The sequence below is a fragment of the Lissotriton vulgaris genome, chromosome 11 (assembly GCF_964263255.1).
Source record: "Lissotriton vulgaris chromosome 11, aLisVul1.2, whole genome shotgun sequence".
Taxonomy (NCBI): Eukaryota; Metazoa; Chordata; class Amphibia; order Caudata; family Salamandridae; genus Lissotriton; species Lissotriton vulgaris.
In genome coordinates this window covers 1,073,127,782-1,073,142,453 of record NC_141699.1, presented here as the reverse complement: position 1 = coordinate 1,073,142,453, position 14,672 = coordinate 1,073,127,782, and the positions used below count along the sequence as shown (strand labels likewise).

At 42.1% G+C, this 14,672-nt stretch overlaps 1 protein-coding gene across 2 annotated transcripts in view; it reads left to right on the top strand.

Annotated features, from left to right (window-relative positions):
- Positions 1 to 1,196: 1,196 nt before the first annotated feature.
- The window catches only part of LOC147684126 (cytochrome P450 2J2-like), an 84,444-nt gene continuing 70,968 nt past the window's right edge, over positions 1,197 to 14,672 (top strand). Inside the window, exon 1 of one of the 2 annotated variants that reach the window (XM_086944509.1) lies at positions 1,197 to 1,824. In XM_086944509.1, coding sequence (XP_086800635.1) covers positions 1,654 to 1,824 — 171 coding nt within the window. In that variant the 5' untranslated portion in view covers positions 1,197 to 1,653. The remainder of the gene's footprint in view (positions 1,825 to 14,672) is intronic. The other variant, XM_086944510.1, reaches the window with a different exon arrangement.

Sequence of the window (14,672 nt, the reverse complement as noted above, 5' to 3'; positions counted from 1 at the left end):
CACATGAACGCATATGCCTGTGCTTGCTTGTTCATGTGTAATCAGCCAGAGCCTCATATCCTAGATTTGCAGTAGCGGCTTAATCTTAAAGGCAGACCCTGGCAGTTAGCACTCTCAGTCCATTTACAGTGAATTTACTGCACATGTATCACAATCGATACTCAGTTAGTTTCTGACTTGAGGGACCTCTAGTGGCAGCTTGAGATACTACAGTCTGCATCAGTAAAGTGCTGATTGCAACTCTTGAAGTGCAGGAATGTTTTGAATGCCACTGCTTCTTTAAAATGAACACAACCTATTGGTGTTCCCAGTGTTTGTTTCCTTTTGTGAGTAGCATGTACTTTCTGTATGTTCAATGCATGTTGCTGTTTAGCCTTGCTATACATACACCTACATCAGAATCGTTTTGTGATTCAGACCAACAGCCTCTCAATTAATTTTTAAAAAAGTGGGGAGATCACAGATTTTTCCTCCTCACCCTTCATTCTGAATTAAGGATATCACTTTTTTTTGCTTCTGCCTCCGACATAAATTCTAAAGTGGTAGATTTTAATTTCCAATGTAATGTTTGATGCACTTTTAAATTAGTTTTCCATAGAGCAAACATGATTGTGGCTTAAGAGTGCATTTGGACATAAATGGGTACTTACATTTAAATAGTGTTTAACAATGTAAATGCACACCCTTGATTTGACAGGTTCTCTGGGACGGTCTGCAAACGCTGGAGCAGAGCCCAAAGAGATTGTTTTTTCTGCCGGGCCATTTTCTGCACTTTAAACAGGTCAAATGATAGTAGGCCTGTGATGAAATAGCAAATGTGCGCACGCGATAAGCTGACGTGGGATGTAAAAAGACCAACTTTAAAAGTAATCCACGCTAATTAACATGTATGTGGTTATTGCTTCCTAACAAGATCCACAATGAACATGCTTTGTGTCTGAGGAGCACATGTATGTGTAAGTGTTCCTTACCAACTTGAATGGACACACTTGGGCTGTCGGGTTTTGTGGCACAGCCAGCAATCACTGGATGCATGACTAGAAATTGTTCGTAAAGGTGCACGCCCTTAGAAGAGGTCAAAGGTATGAAACAGCAGTTTTCCTTTTAGGAGCGATAAGCCTGAGTGGTGATAAAAAAAAAACTAAAAACATACCTAACTAGATCAAAGGCCATCAGCTAGAAAACCTCAAGTATACACAACCCTGTTGCACAGCATGAAAGTGAGAACGGTGGCCAAGGAGAGAAGAGACGGTGCTGTTGACCGTGAGAGCGGGAGAGAGCTGCACAGGATAAGGAAACACACTGGAGATGACAGACATCGAGGCTGGAGATAAAGCAAAACAGGCGGCATAGAAATACGACATCGAAGGAAGTCGAGGCAAGAAAAAGAAAGAAGGAGGAACTGGGGAAGAGATGCGCTAAGAACAAGAAAGGAGAATGAGAATGTTCAGGACAGAGAAAGACGTACAATAGAGTAGAGTAGAATAAAAAGAGAAAGCAAAAGAGAGTTAAACACCTAGGAATATAAATACAGGATTAGTGAACAAGAAATAAAGGACACTTGGCTAGAGAGAAGGGTTGTGTGTGGTTTAAACATAGAAGTAAAGGTCCATTCTACAGAAGAACATACAGGATCGGAGACAGGCGTCCACCATGCTGCTACTCACTCAGCTGATAATTGGTCTGTTCTTTACTCTCCTGGTTGCACATTACCTCAAGCTTCAGTGGTTGAGGAGAAGATACCCCCCAGGACCAAACCCGCTGCCCATCATCGGCAACCTGTGGACCCTGAACTTTGTGCTTCACTATGATACCCTCATGCAGGTACTTCAGAAATTGTTGCAATTTTTGTTGTTGTTTCTGTTGAGTGCTGAAAAGCTTCCCAGCTCGCTGTGTTGTGTTTCAGTCCCACTTGATACAAAATAGAAGCAGTTATTGCACAGTTACACACACACACACACACACACACACACACACACACATGCACACACACATAAACTCATACTTGGCTCCAAGAAAAAGTTGAAGGCATGTCACTGGTACATAATCTTTGTTGCCCTGTCTATCACAGTGCCACACACTTGAGTTTGTCTCTGACCATGCAGCGGTCGGAGAGCATCACCACTTGAATCTTCTTTTTACTTCCTCACTTGTCATTCCCAAGCTGGGTCACTCACCTTTTCCTAATTCTGTCATTCACTGTGGATAGCAACCAAATACACGCACACACATGCATAAACAACTAATACAAAAGGACACCAAGGGTTGAGGTAAAACAAATTGCACCTGCTTTCACCTGTGGCTTGTAATTCAAATTGATGGTGCTTTTTATTCCAAGGAACACAACCCCGTTTGTTCCGTCAAGGGCAAAACCCAAAATTGTAGTGTATAATAAGAAATCAGCACCCATCCAGAAAGTATTGTCTTTATAGTCCCAAATGTCCATAGTACATATACAAATACACAGTCTTGTAAAAAAAGGGATCCAAATTCTTGCAGACTTTCTTGTTCAAGTTCTTTATTATAGTATTTCAGCACAAGGAAAATCCAAGAACACAAAAGGATTTACTTCTTAGCCAGCCAACGCGTTTCGTCTCTTACAATGAGACTTCTTCAGGGCTTCAACGAGAAATGGTAATCATACATCAATACATCATGGTAAGTTTCTCAAAAACAGGATATTAAGGTAATTTTCTCTTTGTTCTGACGAGCAGTGTTCAAGAAGACAGAACCTATACAACGTCAGGATTCCCTGTCTGTTAGATAGCTGTATTGCTCACACTGTTTTTGCTGTGCTTACTCTTAGTAGTCTTGGAAAGTTATGGTAACCAGCAGTGTATCCACATCGGCGGTAGGACAGCAACTGATTTTCCTTGTGCTGAAATACTATAATAAAGAACTTGAACAAGAAAGTCTGCAAGAATTTGGATCCCTTTTTTTACAAGACTGTGCATTTGTATATGTACTATGGACATTTGAGACTATAAAGACAATGCTTTCTGGATGGGTGCTGATTTCTTATTATACACATGCATAAACAAACATTCCCAGTTTTACTGGGTTTGGTAAATCTGGAAATGCGTAAACAACCATAGAAGTTGAGTAAGAACACTCACACCATACCTCCCTTGCACAGAGAAAGGAAACAGCATTTTGCGCTGCATTGCATTACTACCGATGAAAGTAGCCATTCAAAGCCACACAAAGTGCTTCATAAATCTGACTTAAAGGTTTCCATCACGCATGTCCAATGTAGAATGGTGCAAGCATGAAACAAACCTCTCATTAATATGCTTCTTGGTTTGTGTAGGAAAGTGCCTCTTTTGGACATGGTTAGCCCCCACGTTTTGCCTGGAAAATGAAGTAATTTTGACTGGAAGTGCACAAGGTCCCTGCCTCCAGGCCGGAATTTACGGCCCGAGTGCGGACGTAAAGTTAGTAGTCGTAAATCGATTCTGTGAATACCAAAAGTAGTTAGTGCATTCTGTGAATACCAAAAGTAGTAAGTGCATTCTGTGAATCACAAAAGTAGTACGTTTAGGATTTTGATTTAAGTTAGTTCTATGAATCAGGCCCTAAGTAGATGGAAACATGGCTGAGCAACCTAAACAATTAACTGGGCTCTATTTTAATGCATGTTCTATCCCAAAACATGCTCTCGAGATATGGAGTTTGCTGGACTCAGAGAAACTAGACTTATGTTTTATTACTGAAACCTGGCTTCATGAGTCCACCCTTCCTGATGTGGCAACTGATTTCCCCTCTGAATACCATCTGAGCAGTCTTGACAGAAATATTAAAAGATAATCAATCAATCAGGGAAATTGTAAGTGTGCTACTCACCCGTGAGGGTCTCAAGGCGCTGGGGGGGGGGGGGTAAGCAGCTCCGTTCAGTTGAAGAGCCAGGTCTTGAGAGTCTTCCTGAAGATGTTCAGGGAGGGAGCATGTCTGATGTTGAGTGGGAGCTCGTTCCAGGTCCCGGCTGCGATGTAGCAGAAGGTTATTCCACCTGTTCTGGCTCTGCAGATGTGTGGGATTTCGACAAGGATGAGGTCGACGGATCAGAGGTTTCTCTTGGGTACGTGGAGGGAGATTCTCTCATTGAGGTTTTGGGGTCCGGTGTTGGGGATGCATTTGTAGGCATTGGTGAGTATTTTGAAAGTGACTCTCTTCTCAATGGTAAGCCAATGGAGGTTCTGTAGGTGTTGGGTGGTGCGCTCATTTTGAGAATGTGGAGGGTGAGTCTGGCTGCAGTGTTCTGTATGGTCTGGAGCTTGCGGATCAGGGACTTGTTGATCCGGTGTAGAGGGCGGCTTAGCAATAGCCTTCAGGGCTGCTTTGAAGATTAGCATCCTGGAAAGCTTTTCTTCAGAATTGGTCAAACTCTGCATGTTTAGAATTTTAAAACAAACCAAGGGAACCTGGAGAGGTGCCCTAGTCTACAGACCTCCCGGCCCTAAAATCAATTTCAGCAATCACCTGATTGAGAATATTGCTCCAGAGCTTCTTTCAGACATGGACACCTGCCAACTGATTTCTAGTCTAAACACGCTGGGATTATTACAATTGGTGACCAGACCCAACCACTTGCCTGGCCATACTCTTGATCTCCTGTTCACTAATACATCTAATATTAAAGTTGAGCCCCTATCCCCTTGATCTGTTCAGACCATAATCTATTGAAATCTTCTTTACAAATAGTTACTACTAACAACAATCCTAATAGTGATCGGAAATGGAGCAGGTCCTGGAGCTACCTTTTCTCCCTACTTCAGCCCCCCGCTCCTACTAAGCACCGGTAATATAGATCACGCAGTGGACACCTTTGAGAAGGCAATCACCCAGGCCCTCAACATCTCTGCACCAGTGTTAAAGGTCAAGCTTAAGGCCAAAGTGGTGCCTTGGTTTATTGAATCCCTAAAATCTGAGAAACTAGCCAGTAGGAAAGCGATTCCACAAATGGAGGAAAACCAAAAGCACCAGGGACAGACAGGCATACAAACTCATTTACAGACAATACCTAGATAATATTAAGTTAGCCAAAAAATTATATTAGTAGCAGAATCAACAAGGCTGCTAAGTCAAATAAAGAGTTTCACAAAATACAAAAAGAATTTACCAATCCTCCATCCTGTCATTCTGATAATCCCTCTTCAAAAGACTGGGTGGACACATTAACCACCTTTTTTTAGGATAAGATCAACACTATTAATAACTCCTTTCTCAATCATGCTACCAAAAATCATTATAATGAACCTGACAGGAATCAGCTATCTGCTACTACACTCCTGGAAGAGTTCACCATACTCAAGAAAATGTTAGCACTGCCCTCTCCAGGGTCAACTCGGGTTCCCCGGTCGACCCAGTTTCATCTCATATTTTGTCCACCAGTGCCCCTGCACTGTTTAGAAGTCTCACTGACCTTTTTAACTTGTCCTTAAACCAAGAAACAGTCCCTATAAAACGGAAAGCAGCCATGGTCAAGCCAATTTTGAAAAAGCCTTCTGCAGATCCCAAGGAACCTAGCAACTGTCCCCCCATTTCACTTCTTCCTCACATTGGAAAGGTACTCAAATCCCTGGTCAACAAGCAACTTACAACATATCTAGAAAGCCACACATTCTTGGACCCCTCCCAATCAGGGTTTAGGGCTGCCCACAGCACTGAAACATCACTGGCAGAGGAAGTCAACAATATAAGACTTGCCCAGGACAGCAGGCAGTCAACCATGTTTGTCCTACTAGACCAGTCGGCTACTTTTGAAACCATCTCCCACAGGATTTTAGAGAATCGACTGTGAAAGATGTGAGTCATGGGAACATCCCTAGACTGGTTTAAGAATTATCTAACTGACCGATGCAGTTTTCCCTGGGCGAAGGTGTGTTTAATGTAAGGGTGGGCGTAGTGGGGCTTAGCGAAGCTACGCGAAGTGGGCAAAAAACTACGCCCACCCACGCACTTCGGGTAGCCCCACTACGTGCCACCCGCCCTCCCTAAATGCTTAAATTACCTTAAAAATGAATTATAAAACCACTTACCTTATCTGCTGCGTCCCCGTGGCTCCCTCTCGTCATTGGGCCACCGGCGCCGCCGTCTTAGATACTAATGCGCATGCGCGGTCACCCGCGCATGCGCATTTCTCATATTTCTCATATTTATGAAATTAGTGACGCAGGGCAGCATAGCAAGTCACCTTGCTTCATTGTCCTGCATCACTGGAAAAGGGCAGGAATGCACCATATTTATCCAATGCACTAAAAATGTATGTACAGTAAGCAATTTAAGCACATTTAAAAACTGTTTGACTCTATCACATTGTTATGAAACAAATAATTAATATTTATATATATATAAAAAAATATACATTAGTGTGTTAGCCATATATCAAATATTATACACAAATTAAGAACATGCTCCTATTAAAATTATTAAAAACAGACGAGTTTCAATTCATCAGTCTCTTTAACATGTAAAACTCACAAGATGGCTGGTGTCCCTGTATTTTTATTTTAATGAGACACGGATACCAGCCAAATGAAGATAAGAGCCCAATACTTGATCGTAATAGGACCAGTGAATTTGTAAGAAGGCTACTCCTTTTCCCAGGAGACCAAGGGTGTGTCTGATCTTGTGGTGATTGGAACTGCATCTACCATCAGGTGAAGGGCCCCTGCACAAAAACAATGATATCTCATCTTCTATGTGTGCTGCAGAACGCAGCAAGCATAAAAAGGGAAAAAAGAGGAGAAATACAACTATTTCTCTTCGTTGTGCCACTCCTATGCCTCCCCTGGGGAGGTGTAGGATTCTGATACATTCCTGCCTTTACAAAACTTTGTAAAGCTGGGAATGTGTCAGGTTCCATGGATGTTGCGTGGGAACACCCACAGCAACACCATTGAATGCCCCATTTACGCTGAGTAATGCATGAAAGGGACCAATATTTACAAGGCCATGAAAAGTCATGCAGGCTGACTTTACATGGCCTTGTAAATATAGGCATACTGCGCCACTGGTGCATCAAAAAAACCTACACACAGGTGCTGCAATGGCCTTGTAAATGAGGCCCATAGTCATGTAGATTCCAGTAGAATATCTTAGGTCATGTACGTGAAAGCCACTCTGGGAAAGATTGGGTTTACATCCTTCCGGAGTGCCCTTGGCTAGGTAGGGTAGATAACCAAGAACATCATTATATTAGCTTACTGGTAGCACAAAGACTCCACACTACATTCCCAGGCAGACAAAGGCTCTCTGACCAATGTTTTTCTCTCAGTCAAACACTCCTTCAGCAGAAAAGATTTCCCGGACGAGATCGAACCTCCCCTATCCAGGCAATTTCTCTATGGGACCCTACCCCTCCATTCTTGTACTGCTAGGTGGGCTAGCGTTCCCAGGACTAAAGACTGTTGGTGCCCGGCCTGCGGTGCCCTCAAGTAAACTTGAGAACATGTACTGTTTGTTTGTCAAGCCTAAATGACCATCAGGTGTTGGTGGATACTACCACTTTGTCGGAATCAGGGCATCAGAGAGTATACTGTTGCCTTATGGATACTAAGACCAGATTCCAGCACGCCACTAATTTATCCACTTACCTGTTACCTGATGGCCATATGGAGAGGTATGGCAAAAATATGAACCTCCTCCGGGAAGAAACCTATTGTTGCTGTGGTGACATGTGAATTATAGCACACTATTATACATATCCATCTCCTGTTTTGAATCTGGATGCTCAAACTTGACCACCCCTTCCCACCCCTTCCCACTCCTCAACCTGACTGATAATTGTATTGCCTTTTTAGTCTAATGACACCCATTCTATATAAGGTTGTCTTGTTTAAAGGTTGCAATATTATGAGATAGTATTATCTTTTATCTGCATTTATTCAAAATGTTTTTCTATTTATATTATAATGTGTTTTATGTACTTTTATGGCTATGGAGCCAAAAATAATGGTTTGTTAACTGAACTGAACTGAAGGCCAAGCAGAATAAGGGGAAGCAGTGGAATCAACTACTTGAGAAGTATTGTTTTCCACAAAAAGCGCTAGATTCCCCATAAACAATTATTAGTGGTAATCAGAATACATTGGAAGTAAAAATTCCACCAAACAAAAAAGAGAAAGTTAGAATCTGGTGGGTTCATCCAGAGCAGCATTAAGCTGCCCCACTGTTCCAAAAAGGTATGGTTATTAAAAGGAAAAGAAGAATTGAATCATGACTTATATTATAAAACTGTCCTGAAGAAGGCAGTGTAAATGCACCAAAACGACGCATTGACAGACTCCTTTTTTTGTGTGTGTTTTATTATGTGGTCCTATTGAAATGAAAATAATGACGGCTTGTTTTTGTAATTTATTCTGTGATCCTCTTGAAATTAAAATAATTGGTGTTTGATAATGATGTCATGTGAATTTTACATGTGAAAGAGCTTGATGAATTGAAACTGGTCTGTTTTTAAAAAATGTATTAGGTGTATGTTCCTAATCTGTGTATATTATTTGATATATAGATGATACACTGTAATGTATATTTTTATATGAATAACTATGAGTGAATTCTTTCAAAACAATGCAATAGAGTCAATCAGTTTTTAAATATGTTTAAATTGCTAATTGTACATTCATTTTTAGTGCATTTCTGTTCACCCTAGGGGAGAATATTTGGGGTTGTGTGCTTAAAGCGCGCACAAAAAGGAATCTACTTTTGTCCTTGTTATCACAAAATAAAACATTCCACAGATACACATCTAACAAGGAGAGACAAAGATGCATTGTAATTCATGAAATATATTTACAGATCCCGAAATTCACATGTCCTACACTGTACCCGTAGGGCAAATAAGTTCAAGCTAAGAAAGGTTAATTTTGCAAAAACATCTCACCATAAAATGCGGAGTCTGGACATGTTGGCTAGCCCTGAAATAATAATGGCCCATTAGAAACATATTGGGGGTATTCCAAAGACTAGCTAGCTACCCCTGACATTGTGATGAAGTGCCAACTACTGGGGGGAAAAAACACACGATTTCTAACACTTAGCTTAGAGGGGTTAGGATTGTTCGAGCAGATTGAAAAGGAAAATCAAACTGTGACACATTTATTCACTGTTGCTTGGATGATCTTGATAGCTATTTTACACCTGTCCACATTGCAATTGACAGATTTAATTTTTTCTAACTTAAGCGTAAAAAGCAGGAATCTGTTGATGATTATGTATTGGAGTCAAAGAAACGTATCTTTCTTTGCACATTTGCCAACCTATATGATTATCTTATAAAGGATACCATTTTAACACAACCGAATTATACTAATGTTCAAGAACGACCATGGGCGAATTAAAGGATGTCTTTGTATTGAAAAAACATAGAACTGTCCACTGTGCCATGGCAACACTCTCTAACTTAGAAAAAAAGGGCAATGTGTACAAAATGGCATCATCTAATGCCAATGGTTCCAAGACATTTCAAGAACAAAAAAAACAGAACCTCCGTAGAAAATAAAATGTATGGAAAGGCTCAGGACAACCACAAAGGTTGCTATTGATGTGGCAAAAAGACCGTTCTGATAATAACAAGGATTGTCTAGGTTTAAAACAAAGAAGTTTAAATTGTGACATGGCAGATAATTTTGCTAAAGTTTGCCATAAGAAAAACTGAATTCTACTGTAAAGTATGGGATTAATATTTCTGACATATCGTTGGAATGTGGTGCTAACGATAATTTGCAGTGTATGTTAAGCTTAGAGTATAATGTGTTGGTGTTATTCACTTGATCTAGAACAAAGTCTTTTTTGCTTTATAACCAAAGGAGGAGTGTTAGTCAATATGGTAGCTGATTTGAGTTCTCCATTCACTATAGTAAATGAGCCTGTATGAAATGAAAATTTTTAAAGCACCTTAAGGGATTGTTTCGTACCCTCAGATGTTAACTCAGAAAGTTTCTTACAGGAACCAATACTAATGTTAGAGTATTGTGTAGTTAAATTTGACTTTAAGGGCAAAGAACTGGAAGGCAAACTATGGGGTCAATTAGGATGGCGGACTGCATGCAGGCGGTGGCGATCCGTCCGCCATCCGTGTCCGTCCGCAACCAATTTCCCCCCGCCATATTACAATGGGGGGGGATTGCGGCGGACAGAAACACCGTCCGCCGCTTTTCCGCCGCGTTCGGCTTGCCACCGGGGTGGAAAAGCTCTAATATCGTGGCGGTGTCTATCAGACACCGCCAGCCATATTAGGATGAGCTTTTGGGTATGCATTTCCATGCCGCCACGGAAAGGCACACAGTATTTGATTTGGGGGCCCGTTAAGGGCCCCCAGGGTAAAGGGGGGTGGGGGGTGCACATGGGGGGTACCTATGGTACCCCCCTGCATTTCCAAGTACAACATGGCAGGCACCGCACGGTGCCTGTCATGTTGTGCTTGGAAACGCACAACATGCCTTTTTAGCATTGTGGCGGGCGGTGCTTCAAGCCCCGTCCGCCGCAATGTTAAAAATGCAGGATGCACCCACCACTGTGGCGGAGACATCCTAATTCGGGGCACGGAACCTCCTCCCTTGTGGCGGACGGTCCCTGCCCCAGACAGGATGGCCATCCTAATCGAACCCTTAATTTGGCAGAGAAAACTGTTCTTGGGTGATTAGATCCAAGGTATTTAGGGAACACTTTAAATACTAACACTGCTGATCAACTGTTGCTATTAAAATGAAGATTTAGTTTCCACAACAATAGTGAAAGGAGGTCAGTAAATTATTTACTAGAATGGCTAGAGAATTGCATGAGTTTCAAAATACAATTATATTGTAAGCAAATCACAAACTATTCACTCACAAAGTGAGAAATATTCCATTTTGTGTGGATGTATTGGATACACTTATGGAAGATGGCATACTTCAGTGTATTCAGGAAAGTGAAGACCTGCCTCCACTTTTAGTTGCATGTCACACAAGTGGCAGAGTCAGATTGTGTATTGACCTTAAAATACTTAATCAAAATATTCTCATAGATATGTTTTCCCCACCCAAAATCAACAAAATGATGGCTATGACGATTTGACTCAAGTGGTTTACTGTAGGAACGTGCTCCCTTTTTGCATGGTTGCCCCCCACATTTTGCCTGATGTTGATGCTCTGAGTTCCTGCCAACCAGGTACCCAGGGTATATGTTCTTTACCTAAAATTGTACTGTGTACCCACATAGTGGCACCTCTCTGGACACATGTAAGTCCCTTGTAAAAGGTACCCTAGGTACCAAGGGCACTGTGATGAGAGAAGGCCTCTAAGGACTGCAGCACTTATTGTCCATCCTTAGAGGTCCCGTACCTTTATCATCCACTCAATGCCATTGCAGGGTGAGTATTTTGGTGCTGAGAAAAGTGAAGAGTCAACATGGCACACATCCCTGTGTGCCATGCTTACAATCCACTGCCTAGGTCTACCACCCACCTACCTGGGTGCAATATGCCACTGGTGCCTAAGCTTTTTACCCCTACAGTGTCTAAGTCTATTCTTTGACAATGTAAGTGCAGTAAAGCTATAAAGAGTATACAGTGTGGGAGTTTGTCATTATGAACCATAAAGGCTTTACTGAAATCTGGGAAGTTTGGTATCAAACTCCTCAGCACATTAAACCCACACTGATGCCAGTGTGGGATTTAATGAAAACTGCACTCCTAGGGCATCCTAGAGATGCCCCCTGAAAAACGACCTAACTCTAGTGTCCTGGCTGACTGCCTGCTCCCCACCTGCCACCCCAGACATGTTTCTCGACCCCTAGGTTGAGAGCCTTCCGCTCTTGGGGTCTGGAAACAAAGCACATCTTGGGCAGAGGTACCAAGCCTCCTCCCCCAGGATGATCAATAATAATGGGCTGTTTCAGTGTCATGCAGAACCTGGGGAATTACAGCAGTATAGAAACAGAAGTTCTGCTATGAAAGTAACAATTGCTTTCTATAGATACATCTGTCCACAGATAATTAGGATTATCTATCAATGATACAAAGAAGCGCACGATTGTCTATAGATAATGCTATACATGACAAATGACAACCACAATGTTTACTTGAAAAAGTGTGAACGATATATTAAAAATAACATGTATCGTATGTGATGATACACCAATATTAAAGGACAAGACTGATACAGACTATGAACAATATTTGTGACATACATATCTGTCTCATGAATTACACAGATACTAACCCAATAGACAATCAAAACATTGGACACAATTGACAAATATACTGCAATTTGCTTGGTCATCCAAATATACTAGATGACCCAAAAGAGACAAATGATTTACATCCTGTCATGGAAATGTCTATTTGGGTGCGGAAAGCCTGTTCAGTTCACATCGACATTTAGACCCCAGAAAACGAGTGTGGTTAGACAACATCACCATGGGGTCTTCATAAGGACTATAAACACAATAGTGCACAGTGTGTTCAAAAACCTAAAGCTGTTTTGCAAGGTAAAAACTGCAAAATCAGACTCACCGGCTATGGAAGTTTCTCTAGGAAAAAGAGATTGCGTGCTCTCTTCTCATATCAATGAGGACCTGCACTGTGAGAAACAACATATGCGCTTACAATAGATGAGCCAGCTGAAGCACAAACAGTAAGGCCCATATGTGAATGTTGATTAGTGACAAAAATTGTCCACCTTATTGGACGAATGAAACCATCAAACCTGCTTGTGCATCATGAAGGAGCCAAATGAGTGCTTTCTTTGTGGCTAAATTGCTTTGTTTCAATATAGATCACAACTTAGTGGTCAGCCAAGTTCCAGGAGCAACAAGTACTTCCCAGGTTCCTTATGTGAAAATAAAAGGAATGATGCAGGATTTAATAGGTGGATTATTGCATGAAAGCATGTTGTCCAACACTGCTCACCGTGTAATGTTAGCATAAGGTTCAATATATGTTTAGGTAATGCGTATAATGTTTAAATAGAGCTTATCTCCAGCGTGCCCTCAAATCAGTACTGTTTGGATGCGCATCTCTGCAGCAATGGAGGGAGATGCGTTCTAAGAGATAAATTAAAAGTGATCGGACGCTACGTCAATCAATAAATCAATCAATCATAACATTTGTATAGTGCGCTACTCACCCGGAAGGGTCTCAAGGCGCTGGGGGAGAGGGGTCCGTTACTGCTCGAAAATCCAGGTCTTGAGTTGCTTCCTGAAGGAGAGATGGTCCTGTATTAGCCGAAGTTGGATGGGGAGGGAGTTCCATGTCTTGGCTGCCAGGTAGGAGAAGGATCTTCCTCCGGCGGTGGCTCAGCGGATGTGTGGAACGGCGGCAAGGGCGAGGCTGGTCGATCGTAGCTAGCGGGTGGGCGTGTAGAAGGTCAGGCGGTTGTTGAGGTACTTGGGGTCCAGGTCGTGGAGAGCCTAGTGTGCGTGGGTCAGGAGTCTGAACGTTATCCTCTTACTGAGAGGAGCCCGTGCAGGTCTCTCAGGTGGCCGAAGATGTGGTTGTGTCGGGAGATGTCCAGGACGAGATGTGCGGAGGCATTCTGGATGCGTTGGAGTCTTTTCTGAAGTTTGGCCGTGGTTCCAGCATAGAGGGTGTTTCTGTAGTCCAGTCAGCATGCACGCCCGCGAACAGGCTGTCAGTTGACGATAGTCAAACATCAGTGACGTGCATATTTGTTGCCAAAGTAACCCAAGACACATTCTATGATGCCGATGGCAGTGGCTTACATCCATGGTGTTAGAAGACACTGTTGAGTTACATCAATTTGCAAAGTGATGATGGTTGCAGTGTACAACCCGTACAACACTCAGGCTCTATTGACAATATGTGATTCAGTGTACATGAGAGATAGGGGAGACATCCGTTACATCGCGGTCTTCACACCGCAATACCTTTAAATTGCAGGCATTACAACGCAATTCGTTACAACGACTTGCGCTGGATGGTGCTATACACTAAGGAATAGTATTATTTACTATTCCAATACCTTCCCTACTGTTACGTAGGCTGGAGTTGGAATAGTAAATCATACTATTCCTAAATCCAGCACACTCCAGCGCAAGACATTGTAATGCCTGCCTTGTAAACATATTGTGATGTGAACGCCGCGATGTAATGTAACATATTCGAGAGATAGCTGCGAAAAGTGTGTTTTTGAGTAATGTGTTTTGTGACAATCAAAAACTGAGGAACTCTGCAGATCTGCTGACATAAACCTTAAAAATATATTTTCCACAGTTTGTATTGGGGATACATCGTGGTAACCCCAGACTCCTGCCCCATACATCGCGATACTCATATATTTAGCCTGGTAAATTTTAAGTAGCCCAATTTTTTTACAAAGTTAACCACTACCCCAATTGACATCTTAAAAAGGCCCTACTTTTGACTGTTGGGTGCCAGTTGCCAGTGTGTTCTAATAAAACGCCTAAATAGGAGAATGTATCAGTTGCATCTATCCTGTCATTCCCCTGTACCAAACTTTTACATTTGTTTATCCCCTTCCCACATGTCATTACAAAGGTTTTCTTAATATTAAGTTTTTACCCCCGACCATCCATGAAACCAATATATCCAGCAAGAGCACTCTGTAGGCCCCTCTGGGTCCTGACCATAAGCACTGCATCATCCGTGTAGAGCAGGGACACAATCGGTTTGTTTTTATACTTTGGAGGATCTCTAGTCCTGGCCACCA